The 24,176-nt window shown below is 32.3% G+C and overlaps 1 protein-coding gene across 1 annotated transcript in view; it reads right to left on the bottom strand.

Moving 5' to 3' along the window:
* LOC129232959 (E3 ubiquitin-protein ligase MYCBP2-like) overlaps positions 1-24,176 on the bottom strand; it is a 284,810-nt gene that overhangs the window by 143,385 nt on the left and 117,249 nt on the right. The window contains exons 41-46 of the mRNA XM_054867051.1: positions 23,189-23,389; positions 20,318-20,573; positions 18,133-18,360; positions 14,992-15,047; positions 10,791-10,963; positions 7,924-8,068 (exon numbers count right to left, since the gene is read on the bottom strand). Of these exons, the coding sequence (XP_054723026.1) occupies positions 7,924-8,068; positions 10,791-10,963; positions 14,992-15,047; positions 18,133-18,360; positions 20,318-20,573; positions 23,189-23,389 (1,059 nt within the window). The remainder of the gene's footprint in view (positions 1-7,923; positions 8,069-10,790; positions 10,964-14,991; positions 15,048-18,132; positions 18,361-20,317; positions 20,574-23,188; positions 23,390-24,176) is intronic.

Here is a 24,176-nt window from a genome sequence, read left to right as displayed (position 1 = left end):
GGATGTACGTATGTATCTCTTATAAGTCATAACTTAAAAATGGTAAGCTGTAGAAGGCTATATTCTCACATGTGGGATGTGCGCACATTCCAGTTGTGCACTTCCCTTTTTGTTTTCGATCGGGTGTTCTAAAAAGCCTATTAACTGATTTTTTGTGGCTATTATGCAAAACTAATATAGCGTCTCAGACTGACGATCATTTGGTGATATATTGCAGAATTGGAGACTATGGAAACAAATATGAGATGGCGAAACCGGTTTTGTTTCATTTTGTTAGATTCCCGTTGAACCGACGGTAATTTTTAATTTTTCGATATTTGTAATATGAAATGCAGTAATGCAGTCTTTTCTGTATCGCTTCGGCGGAGCTACAAGTTTGGGGCTCGTCTAAATACATTTTGGGGCCCTATTTCTCTATCACAGAAGTTGTAAAACATTCATCATAAGCATTTTTGTAACTCCTACGGTGCCCCTATGATTCTGGAGCCTCTCGCGCAATTGCAACATTTGCCATATTTTAAATCCGCCACTGCACGTCAAAACAAACTCGGGTGCAAGTTTTAAAAGGATTTTTCTGCTCAATGTTTATGATTATTTTGAACTCTATTTTTTACGACTATTTTTTGTATTTCCGAGAACACTTGCGTGCCCTTCCTCCCACTCCCTCAATTTCTGAAATTAATCTCTAGTTGTACTTCTGAGTTGTTTAAAACTAACACCATTCATAAAATTAGAGATTTGTTTTTTCAAGCTTTATCTATTGTTTAGGAAGAATTTAGAGCATTAATAAAGGAATTGATTAAAGACGTTTTGAATGGTGACATAATTTGGAAAATAAAGGGATTTTTGACTTTTTTCTTCCGAAGTGCTGAAGTAGAATCAGAAACTCTCTTCCGAGGCGTTGGTGGTAGCGGTTCTGTACTAAAAAAAATAATCCGAAGTTGGGGCAGAAGTTTAACGTTGTGAGTTACTCCAAAATCAGAGGGTGACCCCCCTAACCCACCCTCGTCGTTTCAAGCATTTCTTAAATATTTAGCGATTATTTATTTTGGTCAAGAAATGTCATTTTGCGTATTTCTTATACTTGTTTCACCTATATTTTGTAATGCGCCATCTTTTTTGCATCACTAATAGCGATCGATTTTTTTTTCTGTTGTAAGTAACTATTTTTATGTATTTATATAAAATCAATGAATAAGTTTTTTTCGCTTTCATCACATGTTTAATAATATGTTATAAAAAAGTTTCAAGGATTTTCTATTGTGCAATTTTTTTTAATTTCAGAGAATTATTGTTAAATTGAAAAATTTAATTTGAACTTGTTTGCAGTGCTTCATAAAAAATTAAACAATCAAATTGTTCAATATTACGTGTGCAAACATCAGATCAAGTAGTATATGTATTCAGTTATTAACTTGGTGTAAATATTGAGTTTGTTTATTGCAGCTGCGTTTTAAGAACCTCGCTATTTTCATGGCTATTTCTTTTTTCCGCTGTCACTGTTATACATTTTACGAAAAATGCAAACTTTTCTATTCATAAATTTTAAATAAGTATAAAAATATTCCTATTACTAGCAAAAATACCCAGCGTTGCCTGGGTCAGTAATAATTATTAGAAAAAAATCGTTACTTGCTTTTGTTTTCTGTTTTCAGCGAAAGAATTTAAAACACATCTTTTTGACGTGATTAAAAATCGAGTTTCTTCCTTACCCATAAAACTAAAATACGAATGAGAATAAAGAACAAAGTAGTATTGATTTAGAACCGAAAGCACTATATTTAAGCATATACAAATTTAAAAAACATGAAATTAATCTTCTCATGTTTAAAAAGATTAATCTGTTGATACTTTTTTAACATGGAGTCTAAAACCTTCTCTGTATGGCTAAAGAAGTACGAAGTGATTAAAAAAAAGTAGCTGCGCTCGTAATCCCCTTATACTTGCTTTAGTTATTTCGGGAAAATTCAATCATTGTGGCTCTTGGTGCGATTTTACCGAATTTGCGAAAGTCGTTTCGGGGTACCTTCGATGATGCTCCCCCATTCTTTCCTTACTTTGTAAAACGATATGATATTAATTTTCGTTACAGAGATATCGTCGCCAGATGCTGAGATATTTTTGGTCACCATAAAATGGCGCTAAATAGTTTCATCTGAAATATTACCAAAATAAGTAATAAAATTTGGTGATTGTTTGAAATTGTGCAAAAAGGAAAATTAATGGAAGTTTTGTGCTGTTTATGGATTTGCCTAATTTAGTTGCTGGATTATTTGACACAGTAAAAAAAGTCTTTTGAAAATTCTTTGATTGGCGATATTTTGTTTACATGGGGTGAAAGCTAAGAAACATTATGACGTAGTCTTCGGCTTCAAAAACAGCAACGTTGAAAAAACTGCCAAATGCGTCAGCTACGGAAATCTTTCTGCAAAAATTTTGGCGATCTGCTGGTTGTTTGGATAATGAGTAAGTGTTCAATCAGCATAAATAATAATAAAAACCATTAATTACATTAAAGTTCCGTTTAAATGGAAAATCATCAGCCAAATCATGTATTATTTGCCAATATTGTGCAAAAATCTTACTTCAAGATTTGACTTGAGAAAAGCCTTGAACAATCACGAAAAGCAAAGAAAGTCAACAATACAACAATTGTCGCTATCGACAGGGAGTTGAGATGATACACTAAATACTGTATTGAGTTGAGGAAAGCCTTCGAACATGGATCTAAAAAGCTCATAACTCGTTTTTTATTCTACTTAGAAATTTCGAACAGGTGCCATCTTCAGCAGCAAAATCAGAGCTTTCGATGGACATATAATGTAAATATGTGCAAGTATTTTTTCATCCCAATATTAGAGAATTTATACAAAAATTGTGTTTTATTGCCCCCTATGGGGGTTTTGCCCCCCATAACGGGACGAAAACTACCCTATGTGTTATTCTGATGCATAAGCTATATTATTGTAAAGTTTCATCAAAATCCGTTCAGTAGTTTTTGCGTGAAAGAGTAACAAACATCCATACATCCATACATCCATACAGACAAACTTTCGCATATATAATATTAGTAAGATGATTTAATATTGTAATTTATCTGTTACCTTTTTTTGTTTAATTTGATGACTAAAAAAGTCTACGTGCAATCTTTCCACTTTAATTACGTAATTTGTTGACGGTTTCATAGTTTTATTCTTAATTTTTATTTTTGAATGATTAAACAACATAATTTAATGTTTTTTTAACTATGTGTAGTTTACCTAAATCCATACATTATTACAATATTACTGAAATCTTAGTTATATGTTCAATTTAAAAAAAAAAGTCTATTGGTTATTAAACAGACTCTTTGTTTTTATTCCTTTTTCTTTTTTTTTTTTGGCTGTTGTTCTTTTTCTTCCATCATACAGCAGTCAAAAAAGGAGAAGCATAACTACACCCTATACAGATTGTACGTAGTACGATCCAAAAGTTCGGGGGACAAGCTGTACAAAACCTTACCCAGAATAGTTCACATTACCGAAGCACATCCACCTTCAAAAGGTCATCTTCAGGGACTATGTACTTTGCCAGTGTTAATATAAATCTTGTAATCACTCCTGGAAGCCATTTTTTGCTACCTTCTGTCATGCAGCTTTATCTTCACCTGACGGAAGAAAGCGGCGTCCATGCAAATGTTTTTTTTGCTGGGAACAGGTAAAAGTCACACGGAGCTAAGTCCGACGAAACGTTATGTTATTTGTTTGTCATATCAGAGTATTGGCCAATCGAACCGTGCATCCTCAACATGAAAGGCGTCTTCTTCCCCACGATGAAATTGAAACAGCAGCGCAAGAGACCTTACAGGAGGGTGCGATAAATGTCTTCCAGGAGTCCTTCTAAAAGCTATACGAACGTTGGCAGAAGTGCTTGGTCGTTCAAGGTGACTATTTTGTAGATAGATGTACTTCGGTGATGTGAACTATTCACGGTAAATTTTTATACAACTTGTCCTCGAACTTTTAGAACATACTACGTACGTATGAGTTTTCAACTTACTTTTTCATAACGTTTTTGAGTGACTTAAGTTTACACCCATGAGGACATCAGAAGAGAATTTGCGATAATTAACTAAGGAGGCGTTCAAAATGGATATTTCGGTCATCTATATGTTCTTAGGTACATATGCACGTACATATGCTCCGAAAAAACTTGTGAAGTTTAAATTGGGTGATCGTAAAATAAAAAGTTAGGTTGAAATTTGATTTTTTTTTTTGGATTACAATTCTTTATTCGTAGAAAGGAAGTAAAGTGAAATGAATCAATAATGATCCTTTAAATCCCTGACAATCTTATCAATTAATTTTTGTTAGATTTTTTTTTGCCATCGGCCAACAGCATCGGCCATCGGCAATCGGCCATTTGGAGGAAAACAATCGGCCATCGGCCATCGGCCATCTTTAAACAATCGGCCAACAATCGGCATCGGCCCATCGGCCAAAAAATGCCATCGGTCGAGCCCTACCCAATTTCCCAATAGGCAGAGTAGGCAGCTTCCAAGGATGGCAAATTTTGCTTCAATCTCATTTTTTAAATTATTATTCTTGAAAATAAAACATCATTTCTTTTTTTATTTTACTCTAAAACAGCGACATAACTGATCCTAGATTTTCAGCGGACTTCGATGTAATTATCGAAACCACAGAAAATGTGGTGTGACAGATTTCTGGTAATGGGTAATCAGTTTCATTTTTAGCTTGCGGCATGAATCGAGTATATCCCCTATATAAAACATACTTTGATTTATACTGTTCTAGGATTTCTTTCCCTTAAGTCAAAGAAGGTCCTTCTGGAGCACTTCAAGCAGGGAGCACTGGAAGGGTTGGCTGAGGGACCATTATCTCCTTCTGCGTTTAAAAAGGGCATTTTATTCCTCTTATGCCCTTAGGAGTGTTCATCACAAAACATAACTTGAATGTTTTAAGAATTGAAAAGTAACTTGGAATTATTACTTCTGCTCATTAAGTTAGTTAAAACCTACTCTGTTTGGAAAACCATTTATTTATAGAACGAATCAAAATATATTTTTAATTTTTAATGCATATTATTTACATACTATAGGTGACGTTTTAAAATGAAACAATTTGATTGTTTTAATATATATATATTTGACTATTAAAAAAAAGTAAGTAAACTGAATGATTTTGAAATTATGGTGTTTTTTATTGCTCAGTTAATTTTGTTCGATTACTTCGTTAACAAGAAAATTAACTAAATTCTGTTTTTGTAAATTTAAATGTCCTTGTCACTGTCTTATGAAAGTTTAAAATCAAATACAAAATTTCAGACACACAAATACTAAAAAGCAGAATATAATTGTAATAAATAGTTTTATAATGAAATTGAACCCTTTTGAAATGAACTGAGAATAAAAAAAAATTCTCTAAGCATTGTGCAGATTTAAAGCCCCCCCCCCCCAATACAGATTCAAAATGCCTTAAAGATTGCCTGAAAAATTTGTGATTTTGAATTTTAATACAATCAAGCGAACAAAATACTTGCAAGATTTAAAAGGAAAAACATGGGGGTGCATGCACTATGCTATATGACTATAAGTATAAAGAGCAGATACACACACACACACACACACACACACACATATATATATATATATATATATATATATATATATATATATATATATATATATATATATATATATATATATAATAAAAGTGAAAAATATTGAAAAGACCACACCAAAAGCCCATAGATGCGCAACGCAGCAAAACTAAAAAGCCAAGTAAATATAAAATAATCAAGCCAAATTCCAAACATTAAACAAATTATATAAAAATAATGATAAAAAGGAAAATTGCAAATAGCTATTAAATAGGATAAGATAAAGTATGAATCCAGAGCTCATCATTCTCTATATTGCATGTACTGGAGCTTAAACATTCTCTTTTAGTTCATAGTTAAAAAATTTTGGTCTTTTGACCATAGTTAATGAATCCTCCATGGCTGATGAGCTCTGGATTCATACTTTATCTTTTCCTATTGTGATAATGCATATCACATTTTTCACCCATTTACATTTTTCCCATATTTTCGTTCATTTTAATCGTTTTCTTCCCCCATTTTGTTGTTTTTTTATTTTCTTGTGCATTCCACGTTTTCCCCCCGTTCCCCCGTTAAATTTCGCACACTTTACGATATCAAATATGTGACTTATTCACTTTTCCCATCGTTTAGCTTTTTGTCAATTTTTCAAGCGTCGATCCGATTTTTTGCATCTTCTTGTCGGCCATTAAAATGGCGTAGCGTCCCCTTCCCTTCGTTGTTTGGGCGCCAAACGCACTCATTGGTTCCCGCGCATCGCCGCGTACCCGGATCCGATCGCTCATTTGCCGATTCATTTTTCCACCCCATTTCACTCTACTTGCTGCTCTCTGTCCGCTCGGTCGCAATTTTTGCGGCTCCGGTTTTTGTTCTACGATGGCGATAATGAAGCATCGGTGCACGGCGTCAGGGGACGGCCGTTGCTCGCCGCGAAATTGCTAAGACCTCAACATGAGGTGAAAGTCTTATATTTTTATATATGTTTTGAATTATAATAATCAAGATCGTTACTTCGTCGCAGCCGAAGATGAGAGCATAGAAGATCCATCACCTGTTTGAATCATGGCGTCCGTTGGCGGCACGCTGAATGCACCGGAATCGTCCCCTTAAGTAACTACCCTTTCGATAATCAACATAGCATGAGGTGACGACATGGATGCGCAATTACCTCGAAATTACCCCGATTCACTTTTAAGCGTGTGACAATCTCCACATTGTCACCATGGAGATTACAGCCATCGCCATTTTTGTCTCAACGTACATTGGCCTGCAACTGACATCGTCTACCAGGAGCCATCCCTGAATTACACTCCACCATCTTCATAGTGAACTGTCCGTCCTTCGTCCATTTTAATTTGGTTATTTCACCACCCTCCGAGAACTCTCCGTTTTTTTGACCTTTAGCGAACTTTGCAACAAATGCCAGCTCCGCCAATTGTTTGAACTCTTAAGTCTGTATTCCTGGCATACGTGTTTTTTTACTAAGTGTGAAATGCTCTGGTGATCACCATGTCTAGTGCCTGTCTTCGTGTCTGCTTAGAAGTTAACATAGAATAAAGAATGTATGGTAATGATGTTTGTGCTTACTATCGTCTTCAAATACACAACCCCCGGGTAAGTCTCTTTTAAATTTTGTTCTTTGGCATTCAAGGCAGTCGTTGGTCTGAGGTTATGCGCGGCTGCGATGCTTCCACTTCCACGGCCTAAAATCGTTATCTTTTTGATTTTCGAATAACTTTGCAAAATTAATCGCGCGCATCATGACACCTATTTAATAGCTATTTGCAATTTGGCTTGTGTATTATATATATATATATATATATATATATATATATATATATATATATATATATATATATATATATATATATATATATATATATATTTCATGAAAATAAAGCTATCGGTGATTTCACGCTTTGAATATTTTGTGAATTTGCTATTAAGAGAATCAAAATTTGATTATAATAAATGAAGTGTAAATATTTCACGAGTCTTAAATTTTCTCTATTACGATGGGCTTGTGAAAAAAGTGCTCTTCAGTATTTAAATTGACCTTGGATAAATCACATAAGTGGAGGGGGGGCGACAGATTTCAAATCTGCCTAGGGGTGGCATGAAGCTAAATTCAGCCGAGTTTCCATGTATATTACCTCCCCACTTTTTGCGAATCAAAACTACAACGCAGAACTAATCTAAATGCTTGACTAATTAGCATAAATCTGTTAACTTTTATAAAGATAAAAATTATTTTAAATACAGTGAGAGTTGCACTATTTCAATTAAATTAAGAATAATCTAACATCTTGTATGCTTATATACCTTTAATGAAGGTGCTTGCACTATTTTCCCATACTGATCTTTAGTGATAACAGTAATGATAGCTGGCCATCCACATTTCAATTCTTCTTGACTGCATAATAATTCACATAGCTTGGGATCAACATAGGATTCTGGTTGAAGCCATCTAAAATATTACCAAATAGTTAGTTAGTTGAAACAGCAGAATTGTACAATCATATTTTGCTCAGCAACAGGCAGATACATAATAAAATGCAGAGGTGTAAAAAAAAAAATACACTATCAAGTTACTTATTCATTTTTGAATCTATATCTTCTTGGAAGACATATAATTTAAATTAAAAAAAAAAAAGATTTTTTTCCTTCTCAGTTGAAACTTTACAAATTAAAAGAAAAAGTATAACAATATTAATGAAACAATATAATCTTAAATAACAATATAAGAGGCTTTTTACACTAACTTAAACACTAAATTATAGTAATTCAAAACTTGAATATTAGTTTTAATTGTAAACATAACTATTTCAGTTAAATCTTCTGTAAGTAATTTCAGGGTTGAATATTTTCAAGAGGATCACAGCTTAATTTAGCTGCATAACTATAACATTAGGTATAAAAGTTTCAAACAAACACATAAAAGAAAATAAAATGTTTTAAAAATAATTCAGACAAGAGCTTTTTGAGTTAACTTTTAATGCAATTACTCGAATTTAAAAAAAACTTATCGGAAAAAGGTGTCATGTAATACAATGCTAATTGCTTGATAATTTGATGATAAGAAAAAAAAAGATCGGTTTTGATTATTTTTAAAGCATTTTAGGGGGAAATACCCCCATGAGTCTTCCAACTTACCCGAAATGTTCATGATCTTGAACTTTTAACTTCTCTAGTCCCTCAGAGGAGTATTAATGGCTAAAGCTCCCTTTCCCTTCAAATTAATATATATATAAAGCAGACTGTGTTTGTTTGTTTGTACCTGATGGCCAGAGGACCCCATTGCACCTACAGCTCTGAAACTTGGCACACAATTCAAACATACCCCAGGGGTCAGTATCTCGAAGCCTGAATTCTAAATTTTGAGAATCATTCATAATTAAGCTAAAATTCATAAATTCATAATTAAGCTAAAATTATTCATAATTAAACTAAAATTTCCCGTTTTTTGCCTAATTGCGGGGGGGGGGGGGCAAAATCCCCCCCACCCCCTAACATTATATGTCATTGGAAAGGGTTTTCATTTCTGAACAAGAACATGTTTGATTCACTTCTCTCCATTAATTAGAACAGGAGATTTAAGAGATTCTAATTAAGACAATTTTCTAGGCTAAACTTGATTTGTGTTTCTGCAGTCACGTACAAAAATCAAGCGTAACCCAGGGATCTGCAAGTCGAAATCCAAATTTTAAATTTGGACTAGAAAAATTTAAATGAATTTTTAAATACATTGTTGAAAATTTCCATCAATTCCTGAGTTGGCCACCTTGTGCAATACACATGCGCAGAAGGCCTGAGAAACGAATTCTAGCTTTCACTCAGAATATTACTTGAACAGTATAAAAAATCAAATCAACTGCCAAACCACAGTGAATTCTTATGGAGGTAAAAAAAAATTCTAATCTTCAATTTGAGCAATGAATTATAACGCTTAGTAACGTTGCAAAAAAAAAAAAGGAGACTGCAAGCGTAATTTAATCTTATGCATTAAAACACTTGACCACAAAAAAATGCTATTCTTCTAATTGTTTTCAGTAAAAACCTCTCAAAATAATTACTCAAACTGTGAAAGACCGTAAGATAAAAAGTTTCTTTCAAATTGAAAGTGAGATTGAGTTTTAATTGATTGTTAGAAAGTTTTGAAAAAAAGGCATACGATGAAAGTAAACGCCATGTGTTAAAGCTTCCGTCTGCTATGAAAAGCGAGTCTCTGCGTTGTTTCGGGTAAAATAAACAAAATAATTACGCAAACCATGAAATACTAAAAAGAATAAAGTGTTTTCTTCAATTTGAGACCTAGATTCAGTTTTCATCAATGTTTAGAAACTAAAATCTTTTAACTCAAAAATTATATGTTTTTAGCATCCAAAGAACTTCTTTGCCCATTTTCAAGCTGGCTGTAAAATGTTTTAGCACAGGTAAAAATAATAGCTATGAAACTGTCCAAAACTGAAAAAAAAAAAAAAAAAATAGGGGCACTATTTCCAAAAAGGTGGACTTGATAGGGGGAAATTGTGGTCATATTTGCAGTCAGGGGGTCATTTAAACGTGAGAATCAACAATTATGTCAGAAGCATTTTGAAAGTTTTTTTTTTTTTTTGCCATGAAAAGTTATTTACCTACACCAACCTTATGGAGTAAACAAAATGAAAAGTTTTCAATTGCCCCATTGTCTGCGGGATAAAGAGAAATGTGATTACATTTGCTAACAAACAGTCATCAAGTCAAAAATTTCACACTCAGTTACTCTCGGAGATTGTAGTCTAGGATACAATGAGCAGAATTTTATGGCTCAATTCATCCAAAAGAAAAGGAAGAATCTAAAGCTGAAACATTGAAATTCTGTTCCTTGTTACTCCAACTATCCCTACATCTTTTGGTGTTAGTAGTTCCCTTACTCAACTCTAATTATCTTAAATTTGAAAGTATTTCTCTTCTGTAGTTTTTTTTTTTTTTTAATGTTTTCCTTTACTTGATTATTTGTAAAGCCAATGCACCAGTTCTGGTTTTAGAAACATTTCATTCTGAATTACTGAAATCTGAACTCAAAAACAATTACATAACTAAAAAAAAAAATGTTTCTTAAGAATCTTTAAAGGAAAGAGATGAAAAAATGCAACAAATGACATTTTTCTCCTTTAAAAACATAATTTGATTTAGTATTTTTTCCTTACCTGGCTAATCTACCTCCACTAGTTCCTTGAGAACAAGACACAAAATCTTTGAGAAATGAATGTTCATTGGACTGGCTACTAAATGGAAGAACGCCTTCTAATGCTTGATGTATGCTAGGTGCATGAGCTAATGCAAAGCCTTTAGAAAGCAGTAAGGAGTGATTCTTGTAAACCTGAAAAAATACATAGAAAAGTAATATGTATAATTATAAACATATTTCAGTAGAAAAAAAATCACTCAACCGACAAACTTCATAGTCTTATAAAAAAATATTTCAATATCAAAAAATATATATATATATTATTTATGAAACTAAAACAGCATCCAAGAATTAAATTTGATTACTTAAACAATTGATCGAGTTTGAGTTGAATATTCCAAAACATAGTAATGCAATGTGTCTATAGTATCTTGCCAAAGAATTAGCAAATTTTCCCAATTTTCACAGAACACTTGAAAAACATATTCTAAAACCAAATACAGACACTTCTCTACATTGCACTTGTCAAATTTTCCTAAATGTTAATGAACAGACACTAAAATATTTTAGACTATTCTATTTGGCACACCTATCCCCATACGAGCAACAGCACAAATTAAAAAAAAAAAAAAATGCTTAGGAGTTTTCTCTGCAATTTGTGTTACTTGATGTTGTTATCCTTTATTTTACTTTTCATGCACAAAGGTATTTAACAATAGGAATGTTTTACTGTTCCCCCCCACCTTAAAATTAGTTTACTACTTTCCCTACATCTCCCAAGAGAACCTAAATGTTTTTTAGCTGCAGATTATCCCAAACTGTAAACTGACAGATTACGCTGCTAACACAGGCAGTGAAGGATGACCTACATTAGTTTAAGAACCTTGTTGCACTGTTTGTAACCTAAGTCTACCTGGTAACAGTGGGTAGACATTCAATGTTTATCAAAATTTACAAACAATGGTTGGAAACATACATCAATCATAGGGAAGATTGATCTCATGATTAAAGATTTTGACTTGGCTCCACTTCTGTGCAGTGAGATATAGAAGTTTTACCAACACGTTTAATGAAATAATGATTTTTTATGTTCTTGATGTAGATAAATTGCATTTTGTGTTTTTGTTTTATTAAAGTAAAATATTTGAAACAGATGAGACTATGATAATAAACATTGCACTGTTTCAATTTAATGAACAATACTATGGAAACTTTGTGGCACCCCTTGAATATCCCTACAGCCCTCAGGGTGCCGCAGTACCCACTTTGGGAACCCTTGCAGTAATCTACCAAAAACTTTTAACTGCAACAACAAATGATGGGAACCTTTAAACAGATTTAAATGTAGCAAAGGAAACATCCCCAAGTTAATAATAATATGTTTTTTATTTTTAACATACTCATGTACAGACATACATGATAGGAATGGTTGTTTGTTATTTTTGATACAGCTTCGACTTATACCTCTGCTTACCATTTTATATTCTACAACTCAAATCTTTTAACATTATAAAAATTATTCTGCACTTAAAACAATTAAAGGATTTTTCTATTTGCCAGTTTAAGCATGAATTTTGAAAACACAAGAATAAGATTTTCTCTTAGTAAAGAATCAAAACATTATAATACTAGTCGACCCCGTGCGGAACTCCGCACTATGCTTCGAATCGTTTCATTAGGCATTTCGCTTTTTAAAAATTTCAAAGGAAGAACATTATGAAGAAGAAACGAAAAAAAATAAGCGCAGAAGAGAAGGCATGTAATTTAAAGACATCAGTAACAAAACCTCGTTAAATACAACGCTGTGATAATTTGATCATCGCTCACCTTTTGGCCGTACATATTATCAATGCAAACATAAATATCATTAAAAGTGGTTGAGTAGTGACTCGTGAAAAAGCAATATTTGTGCATGTGAAAAAACAGGTTGTGGCAAATACAGTCCTGCCCATGTGAGCATCTGACAGGAAAAGAAAGAAACATTAAAGAGATATTTATTGGCACGGATTCGAATTGGCGCCATTCTGATTAACAGCCCGACACCCCAACAAACCTAGCAATTGCGCTTTCCTTATCGAAAACTATTCATTGAAGGAATGCGTGGTAAAAAACAGCAAAAAAGCTTTTTGCCAAAAAAATAATAATAATAAGATCATGCTTCTATATTTTGTCATTAACCAGCATGATATGATTTAAAATTATACGTAAAGCATGGAATTTGATTAAAGAATGACGAAGATCTCACGTAGCGATTGAAATAAGCATTCTAGAGAAGTAATAATTTAGTTGAAAATAAGAGTTTTTATCTTTGAATATTGAACTATTTCACATAGAAGATTGCTTTAACCGTTACGGCTTAAATGCATGCACATGTTTCTCTTTTAATCAAACACTTAAAATTCAAAACCAAAACCAGTTGAACTTAGTCCGTTTTTTAAGTGTAATTTTTCGAACGTAGACAAAATGTATTTTTTTTTTCAGCAGAAAGCAGAGGAGTAGAAAATGATTCCTTGCTAACGAAGTTGATAATATTTTTAATGCTTTATATCGTATTTGCGCGAATAAAAAATTAAAGGTTTACTGGGTGAAACTCGTAGTTTTAATTTGACGTAGTATTTTTTCATTTGTACAAAACGTTGAACACTGCTATTAGAAACATCTACATTTCAGCATACAATGAAAATGTTTTTCTGCACAAAAAGGATTTCCTTTAAGTAAATCTAATACTTTTTTATGCTTATATTATGCTGAGTGATCTGGATGTAGTCAGACCTTAAAAAAAAGGAAGAACACCGTTCGATTAACAGTCAACTTATCTGAATGATAACTGTAGCTTGCATAAAGGAGTAGAAACACCAAGTAGCATTCCCACTGCATTTATTTTATTACGTGTGTATGTTATGAGTACATGTAATGCGTAATACTAATATACATTTGATATTATGTTGGACAGCCCAAGCTTGCCCGAAGTTCAGATAGTTTATAGCCGAACGCTCTACCGAAAAAAACTTATCAATTTTTTTTTTTTGGCCGAAAGCGACGTAAAAAACTCGAAAACTGCATTAGAACTTTGCAAAAAAAAAAAAAAAATGCATAAGAACTACAGGGTTTTCAAACAGCAAGGTGCGTTTTCGAAAACTTGATTTTTCGACCGTAAGTCTATTTTTCGTCATTAGCCAGCCTGATAAGTTTTAAAATGAGAAGGGAACAATATATAAGATAGGATATTGAAGAGAAATGTTTTTATTTTTGAAAATTTTTACAATTTGTTACCGCAGGCTGCTTGAACCGTTATAACTTAGATGGCAGCACGCGTTCATCATTTAACAGCACGGTTAAAATACAAAATAAATTGAACTATGCTCTGTTATAAACGTAGCTTTTCGAATGTGGTAAAAATGTGATAAGCTTTTTTTTTTTTTTTCAAAAAGAAGAAAAAATATATATTTTACCCTTCAAATTGAGGTAGTAATTTTTTTATTTGTACAAAGAGTCAAAAACTCATTAGAAGAATATATATTTCAATATACGATTTATTATTTTTTTCTGAACAAAAAATAATTCTATATTGTAGTCCGAAATCTTAAACCTGTTACTAATAATTTCGCTTACATTATGCTTTAATTTTCTTACCAGAGCCAAAGCTTTAAAAAAGAAAAAAAAACGTACTATTCCGAAGTAATTTAGCACAAAGTCACATCAAGCTTTCATAACAGCAAGGAGTGTTTCCTTCTGATTTATTCTATTCCCTCATATTTGTTATTCACTTAATTAAGTGTTCATGCAATGCGCGATATTTCTCTAATTTTTTGATGCAGACTGTCCGGACGTGGGCCCGAACACTCATTCTCTAAGTTACGAGGAGAACGCTCTGCCGATCAAGCTATTCAGCTCTGTCGGTCATAGTGCAAGTTAAAGTTATAAGTTTAACCGAAAACCTCATTCTGGTTCTTTAAAACAGGTTTTTCGGCTGAAAAAAAAAAACAATTTTTAGACCGTGGGTCTATTTTTCGTCAGTAGCCAGCACCATAAGCTTTAAAATAAGGTGTAAATCAAAGAAATCGATCAAGAATTGAGGAAAATCTGGCGTAGAAACCAAAAACAGGCTACAGAAATAATATATAAGGATGAAAGATATAATTTTTAATACAACAGTGAAATCTTGAAATGTTTCTAGAATTCTCTAATGAAAAAGAACTAAATATATGAAAAATCACTACCTGCTGTGAAAGTTCCTCAATCAATTCTAAATCTTCTTCAACTTCACCAATGGAAGCTGGAATAAAAATACAAAAAAAAAAAATATAGAAATAAACTACACAAAATATTCAATTACTAGCTGCGTGCCCGGCGTTGCACGGGCTACTTAAAAAATGAAAGAGATGTCCAATTGATGTTTTTGTATTACTCTGACATCAGTTTCTAAAGCGCTAAGGAGTAAATAAATACGCGTAATTCAAGGTTTGCAAAACACCAGTAAAGCATATTTTTGGCAAAAATCTCTTTAAAGTTAATCATAGTTATCAATAATGCAAGTTATGAGTATTTTCAGTTAGCACAAAAGATGAAAATATATGCATTATCAATTATAATCTGTGCTCACTTTAAACTGAATGAAATCTGACAGACTATACCTGAAACATTTGTATGTACAATTAAGATCAGCTTTTTACATAAAATGACACATACTTTTTGGTTGCTTATGTGAAACAAAAGCACCAAGACTTTATAGATACCAATCAGCATTAATTTAATACCAAGTCATCAGATTCAAATTAAGCTTTAGTTAAAATCCTTAAAAACAATATTTTTGTTCAACTCTGTTTCACTTAAAGAAATTCAAACAATCTTAATTTAACATGTTCTTTTAACGATACAAATTGTATTTCAAAAATAGAAACAGGAAGGAAAAAGAGAGTTATTATAATTCGAAAACTCACTCGTGACGGGAAAAGGTCCAACAAAATAAACATAGGGTGCGTTCGACGAACCTCACCGGTCGATCGGTAAGTAACCGGTGACTTACCGCAGCGTTCTATGATCAACCGGTTACCTCACCGGTTACCATTCTAAGCAGTTGATTGGTTAATTGGAGCACGTGATCATTAGTTGTCACGTGATTAACTAACCGGTCGCTCTCGGTCGTGCTCATCGAACGCAACCTTAATTAGTCGCATCTCCTAAATGTACCAAAATATGAAGCCGGTGAATGATAAACTTACACTACAATCAATAAAGATAGCTAAAGAAACAACTTTCCTATGCTGAAAAAAAGTTAAGAACGTTGAATGTAAAAATTAAAAAAAAGACAGACGATAAAATAAAGGCTATGTCCGAATAGTGCAACCAATTTTAAACTAATTTAAAATAAAAATTCTAGATGGAACCGTTGTTTTAAGATTTGGACAGCAGCCAAAAAATCTCTTTTAAAAGAATTATTAGAATTTTACTTGCTCACCAATATGCAAAATGGCAACAGGAAAGAAATAAAAATTCCTGAATAACGTTATGTTAATTAATGTTTTAATTAATATCTCCGCTAATCAAAGTCGCACAATTACGAGATTGGTCCTATTGTTTTCTTTGGAAAATTTCGAATTGATCGGTATCTCATTTGACTCTCGATTCGCAGTGGTTCTCGAGAAGATAGATCTTCAGACAGAGAGACAGACAGACGCGAACAGATTTTAATATTATAGTGGACTATTACTTGACAGACTCAATACTATAAAAATCAATCAGTAAATAAAACAGAAAAATTACCACTCTTAAGGAAATATATTTTGGAGGATTTACACAGCAAAAATACAGAGAAATATCCCAACACAAAATATGCAATAAGATAAGAGGAGCCATATAAATTGAGCTATTGCAACCATTTTATAGCACACATTTACCAAAATACTGAATCTGCTATATACTTTTTAAAAAAATTAAATTAAAAGATTTTTGAAAAACTAAGAGACTTTACTCAAAAGTTTTAATACAAAATTTTTAGGTAACCCCCCCCCCCTTTTTTTTCTTAAGGAACACAAATTGGGTCTTACATTTGCAGAAAACTAAATGTTAAGGAGGAGTTCTTTCTTAAAACTACTTTTCTTTTATGTTTATTATCGTTTCTAATTTTTGATTAATTTATTGATTTATTTAAGATTTGAAATAACTCATCCCTGTCAAGATAGAACAATTCTTGGAAAACTGTCATCCTTGTACGATGTGAATTATAGAAAGATAGAAGCGAATGTTATTAAACTTGGTAAGAGCTTTAAAAAAATTAAGGGGGAACTTCACATTTAAAAAAAAGTTTAAAAACTCATGAGTCACAGAAAATGGCACTGTAATCAGTACTGCTGAATAAAATAAGATATAAAGACTGGTTTTCAAAAAATTTACAATATTTTCTAAAACCGTACATTGTAAATTGAAATGCCATTTAAAAGACTTCAACATGGCCTCTATTTTTTGAAAGTAAGTAAAATTGTGCTACAACATTCTCAACAGTAGTTTTTAGCACATCAAAAGAATGTTATGGAGAAAAAATAAAGATGCATTTCAAAAGATCAACAAAAATGTATTGCACCTTCATGTCTACTTAGTTATCAAATTGCAGTGAGAAACTTTGGAGCTCACAGCAATAAAGGATGCAACTGAAAATAAATTTTTCTCACTACAACTGAATGAATCAGCTAATGTATAAGATAGGTCTCAGCAGTCCCCCCCCCCCATGTATTTATACAATACACACCAGAGGACAGCAAATCTTATGAAGATATGTTATTTTGTAAACTAGTTTTTCTAGGAATACTTTTAAAAAACATGTATTCAAAACTCTTGCCACTTATGCAACATCTAAAGTATTGTACTTAAGAAAATGTTACAAGACATATATCACAAATAAAGTTAAAAGTAAACATAATAGTAACCTAATCCAAATTATTTTGACAAAAAATAATGCTATTACTTAACGCAATATCTCAAGAAAATGCTTTCTTTTCCTTTTAATAACAAAAAAGGAAATCTAAATACTTCTTAACTGTAAGTCAAGAAAAAAATATATAATAGTCAAAAAAATTTGCAAGGGAAGAATAAGAATATGAACTATATGAAATATTTTCAGGCTATCAACATTTTTAGTTTTGATAGTATCAAAGTTTCTTATTTAATGAAAAAAAATGTAAAAATATAGTAGATTGCACTCAACTTTTATAACCTTTTATTTTTTTAACTGCAAAATTGCAAAATTTTAAAAGCATTTAACTTTTTTTTCTTGCATTTGTTACTTCAATACTTACTTGATTCATACAATGCAGGTATGAATGTAACAAAATTACAAAAAAGGGATAACTTGAATGCATACTTACAGGGTGGTAGAACTAGATCTCTTCTCATCAAGGAAGCAGCACACATTCCTCCTAAATACGCAAGTTCTCGTTCTAAATGCTTCAGACCTTCCCAACTTTCAATATTATTGCCGACTGCAATACGAGGACATTCAAATCCAATTACTTGACACCTAAAGCCATAAAAGCAGGCCTTTTCATCTTTAACATAATCAGAAGCAGTTTCAAGTGAAAACACAACTTCATTACCTAAAAATATAGAAGGTACAATTCAAATATAAAATATTTCGAAAATCATTTATTGAGTTTAAGAACAGATTTTAGCCTTTTCATGTAATAAGAGCATACATATTGGAGCTACATGGTAACAACTGTTCATATACTTAACTAGGTTATGTGGTTTCATAGATGCGTTAGGCGCTCCTAAAATATTGTCAACAAAATTGTATAAAAAGTGACATCACAACACAAGGTCGTCTGTGTTCAACCCAGCTGTGGTTTCACTAGTTGTATGGGGTCATAAAGACAGCTGGTTTTTTTTATATGGAGACGAGCAATAACCAAAGGCGCTCGCTAAGTGTTGGGGGGATGCGGAGAAAAGTTCAATGTCCAACAAGTATTGTTTTAGAACAGGAACTTGGAAGGCTGCGTCACCATGACAGCCTTATTGTGGGCTGTCATGGAATGGGAATTTTGAGTTAAACATTTGTATTAAATTGCATAGTATACTGTTCGAACTGCTATATCACTGAGCGTTAATCAGACATCAGTGGCTCATATGAGGATCCTCAACCGGCAGGTGTCATCCCTTCAATCATGAGTTCAGCTCCTTATTGATTGGGCTACCTCGACCCTTATAAGGAGGTTAAATACGTCACCTTGAAACATAACATTTTTAAATACACTTTTATAGTGAAAAGTGTTTAACACAAAGCTTAAGGGAACAAAATAATTTTTCACGTTAAAAGAATTTCAAGTTAAAACATTTGCATTACATTGCATTGTATACTGTCCAAACCGCTATATCACTGCACATTAACCAATTTTTTATGCTTCACTGTACATTGATTTCAGTTTCAATGTGAGTTTGACTACAGAGATAATAACCTAACGAACTTTTATCAGCTCATATTTTACTTACAATTAAAAATATACTTTATGCTTCTGAAAAAGGGTCTGCAAAAAATGAAGTAAAATAAGTGCTGCCAAAACATTCTTCAATACACACAATTCCAAATATAGAAGAAAAACTGTAAAAAGTGTAAAGAACAAACAATTATTTGAACTAAATCATAATGTAACACTCATAATAAAGAGAGCCAGATGATTTACTCCTAGATAGAAAAACACTAATCAAAAGACCCACTTAGAGCAGATATCTAGCACTCTCCATTTTTCAGAGCCATCAATATTAGCTCCTAAAAATTTTTCCACCATTCTTCATCCCCCCCCCCAAAAAAAAAACCTTTTTTTATTCTTGGAACTAAGAGAGTTAATTAATAAAGTCCTCAATCATCCTCCTTAGCCTCTTACACCCCTAGGTGCAGCTCCAAACCTGACTCCACTTTGTGAAACTCCAAGATGCAGAATATTGACAGTTTCCACGTCATATGATTATGCTGCATGTAAAAGATACCTCGAATATTTGTTTGGCTTTGAATACTTTAGGCAAAATTAAATTTCTAGTGTGTTTTGCATTGCAAGAGCGTCAGTGTCTCCATCCGGTGGCAAAACTGGGCATTGTAATTTCTGAGTGCAATGGCATCTGCCAATAGTGGTGCCAAATGAAAGAATGGGCTCCTTGCTAGTCTCTGGCGTAATGCACCAGGTCTCTTTTAATGGTTAACACCACTAGGCAGCCCCAATAGAAACAAACAAACATTGCACGTGTTTTGAGATGTGTAAAATAACAAATGATAAATTCAAAACAATTAAGTAAATTTTGTCTAATTTTATTCTAAAACTAGAGAGATCATAACTTGTTAGACAAAAAAAAAAGCTTAAAAGAAAAGATTCTTTAATTCCTTTTTAACATTAAGTCCTGTAAAATGAAATGGAAAATGGAGTTCTTTTTCTAGAGAGAAAAATTAATTAAAAATATGATTAAAACACTAGCAAGACATTACCTGATTAATTAATAATAGTAGTTTTAGGAAATTTTAAAAAAATATTCTGTTACCGTACAAACATATTTTAAAAAACTTACCAGGCAATAAGAGTGCTGTTGTAGGCCAATCAAAACTTCCACTAAATTTTCGAAAAACTGGCCAATATGGCATGTACTGATCTTCTTCACAATCTTGAGAACCAGTTACATTAATGGTTTGTGCTGAATTTAACCAAACTTGACCAGAATTATTTCGGCTGGGAATGTAAATTTGTAGAGTATCTTCAACTTGAGCAGTGCCACATTGTGGATCAAACTCTAATGATAACCATTGCACACAAGATGGAAAAGTAACCTGAATATGAGACACAAAAACACATTTAGCTACTTTCAAAATAAGGAATTTATTTTAAGAACAACATTTAAAATTTATTTTTTAACTAAAAGTTGTATGCTGCAGATCATTATCATTCTTTTCAGATGCATATATTAATGGGTGCCACTTTAAAAAATCTTAAGACTGAACTTTTTTCAGGTGGGAAGGGTGCAATTAGTACGATCTAACAGGTCTACTGTTTTTTTAATTGAAAAACGCATTTAAATTATGTCAAATACAATACTTTTAGTATTTAAGCAGTTTTAAAATTAAAAGTAACAAATAAGTATATAAACACGTAAATTATATATCAGGAAGGTTTTACCACATTTTTAAGGGAAATAATTGTTTTAAAATTAAATTTAATAACAGGCTTTAAAAAGAACTAAAAATGGACTTAATTCATACTCATGTATAAAAATGTTTTGTTTTTGGGATTGTGTGATACAGTTATCACATATTTTTGCATTGGTTCGTGTTTTTTTCTTTTAAAAATTTTGCATTTTCCAATTTTAATAATTTAATGGCGTCACCCACAATTTTGGCGGCCATGTTTTGCATTTTTCTTCACCGAGGTTGTTGTTTTGCCGCCTTTTGGCCCATTGGCTGAAGGCATGGTCTCTTTTTGGTGATGTCACTTTTCAGGTCTCGCATTGGCTGCTCGTATGACGCCGCGGATTGATACGTTTGTTTTCACGCATGGTTTTCACATTGGTTTTTGCCACTGTGTGTATGTGATTTTGGCGGGGAATCAGAGTCTAGATCGAGAGAGGAACAGACATGCGTCTGGAGAGAGCGGAATGTTTTGTGTGAATTAGGAGAGTACAATGGCTGACGATGACCCTCTCCTTCCATCTTCTGTGAATGCAGAGATAGGAGTGAATATCTAATGATATTATAATTAAATAACATAAGCGGCACATGCCGTAAGTGAATGAGGCTCATCTACTCTATTTAAAGATCTATGCTTATTACATGCTTTTGCAGTGCCAAAAGCATAATTTTATCAACATAAATATTAACAGAAAAAGTCAAGCCACTGAACTGTCAACTGTTTTGAAAATCACCCATTAAACGCACAAATGCCTGAAAGTCAGGCACAGGGCACAAGCAGGACCCATATGCCCTATCTTAAAATTAAGATGGCCTATTTATGACATGAGCAAGTCAAAATACAAAATTTATAACTAATAAAATTGTAGAGAACTACTTATCAAATCATTCTGCAGAACTCAGTGTTTTAGTTTTATAATGAACCTCTTTTTCAATGCAAAAAAAAGTTAATGGATGAAATAACATCCTTTTTTGACAGATGTTTTTTAATCATTTTTCCCCTCATCTATATTATACTGGAGTTCCTGGATGACCGAGCATCACTCCACTTTAAAAGACATTTTTTTCTTTCATAAAATCGTGTTTGTCTAACATTCAAAGTACTTTTTTAAATATGCTTGAAAAGCAAAGCGTTAACGAACTATTTCTGTTCTCACCAATCGTTGCATCTGCTAACCAGAAACAAGAGATGTAAGAGATACATAATAACACTTCATCAGAATTATAATTTTTTCAGCCATTAGAAGCCTACTACTGAATATAGGACTCCCCTCCCCTACAGATATCCATTCACTTAGGGAAACTCTGAGCTGGTTGCAAATAAGCATTTAACATACGGTATCGCCAAAAAAAGTGGTTTCTTAGACCAAAGATGGTGACAGTAAAAGTGAAAAAAAATGCTAGGATTGAAAATGCACAGCGACCTACTTATAACACTAAAGTACCAAATAAAAAATATTCTGAATGCAATTAAATCAACATTTCGTTTTAAACTATCTGTTACATTTTTGTTTCTACCATAAAATTTTCCTGTCATTAAGTATAAAAATTTAAACTTGGAGTCAATTTTACTATGGTGAATTCGGTTCTTAACCTCATACTTCCTACCATACTATGTTGCGATTCACGATTTTATCCCAACTTTAAAAATATATAAAACTATTTGAAGTGTAAAAAAGAAAATAATACACTTAAACAATAGTTTCGCTAAAAAAAATGCCTAACATCAACTTACATAATGCTCTTGAATTTGTTTTCAACCAAGTGTGATTAAAATTAGCCAAGCAAGTTTGAAATTTTCAAACGATTAATTTTCATTGCTATGGTTACAAATCGTCTGCCTTATGTGTCAATTCATAGTTTTTTTTCAAGGCTTAACTTGAGCAGACTTCATTTTTAAAAACGAGTTTTTTTTTTTAAGAAATCGCGTTTTTACAGAAAAATCACTGATGTAGATGAACTTAGAATGCAAAACTACAATTAAATCCAAAGTTTCATCCAAATCGTTACAGCCGTTGCCGAGATACGAAATATAAATATATATACTTACATACCCACGAGAATTGTTCGTTTAAAAATATAAGATTGTTTGGTTAACTTCAAAACTTTTCAACTTTTGAGTAAACTTCAAAAGTTTTCAAAAAATATAGTATTATTAACAAAATAAAAAGTTATACATGGTTTAAATTTTCTAAATAAGTGCAATTTAAACAAACTTAGCATTTAAAATGCTTCATATTATTGCTATACAAAAGTCATACCCGATAACTTGCAACAGACGCAGGACGGTAGGGATGATCACTTTCCACTATAGCATAATGGTTAGATGTTGTACATAAATTAGAATCACATCGTTCAGAATCATGATCCGAGGTTTTTTCTGAGGTTTTTGGGCACTTTTTATTTAAAGATGCAACTAGAGGCAACAGATCTTGAACCATTGAAAGAACTTGAACAGCACTCTACAATAGCACAGAAAAGTTTTTAATTAAATTTCAGCTAAGACAAGCAGTATAAAAGTAATAACACCAAAGCAAAACTCTAACCAAAGACAACTCTATTTAAACAATTTTTTAAAAGTTGGAAAAAAAAATTAACCGATTTCAAAACTACAGATCAAAATGGCTTTAAAAAGAGAAAAATAATTTTATTCTTTGAACATCATTGATACTTTTAAAATATTATTCTTGAAGTTGGCGCAAAAACAGAAAGTAAAATCATGTGCAACTATACTTTGTTCATACTTTTCAGAAACTCATCCAAATGTAGGAACAAAACATTTATACCATTAATCCAACATGCTGTCATCAATGTTTAATGCATGCCAGTCTTATTGAGGCAACTGGATCCCTATAAATGTATAGTTGTAGTTGGATTGTTGCTATGAATGGTTTTATCTACCATTTTTGCACCTACTTCAAAAATTATGTTTAAAAGTATTGGATGTTCAAATCACCGCAAAATGTAAAAAAAAATTCTACTGAAGAGGATTCTTTAATATAATGTTTCAGAATTCAAATTTTTTGTCTGACAAAGTTTGGCAAACATTTTGATCTGGTATCTTAAACAGCCAAGTGTATAGTCTGAAAACTAACTTCATTAAGCAACATTTAAAATAGGCTACCAAAAGTTTGAGAATTTAATGACCCATTTTAATTAGTTTCAAGAGGTTTTGGCGTCCTATGATGAATATATGGAAAACAACTAGTGAAGCCATCTTCTGAGCTATAATGAACCCTTGATGAGTCA

This window comes from Uloborus diversus, chromosome 1, assembly GCF_026930045.1.
Source record: "Uloborus diversus isolate 005 chromosome 1, Udiv.v.3.1, whole genome shotgun sequence".
Lineage (NCBI taxonomy): Eukaryota > Metazoa > Arthropoda > Arachnida > Araneae > Uloboridae > Uloborus > Uloborus diversus.
This window is presented reverse-complemented; position numbering and strand designations above follow the sequence as displayed.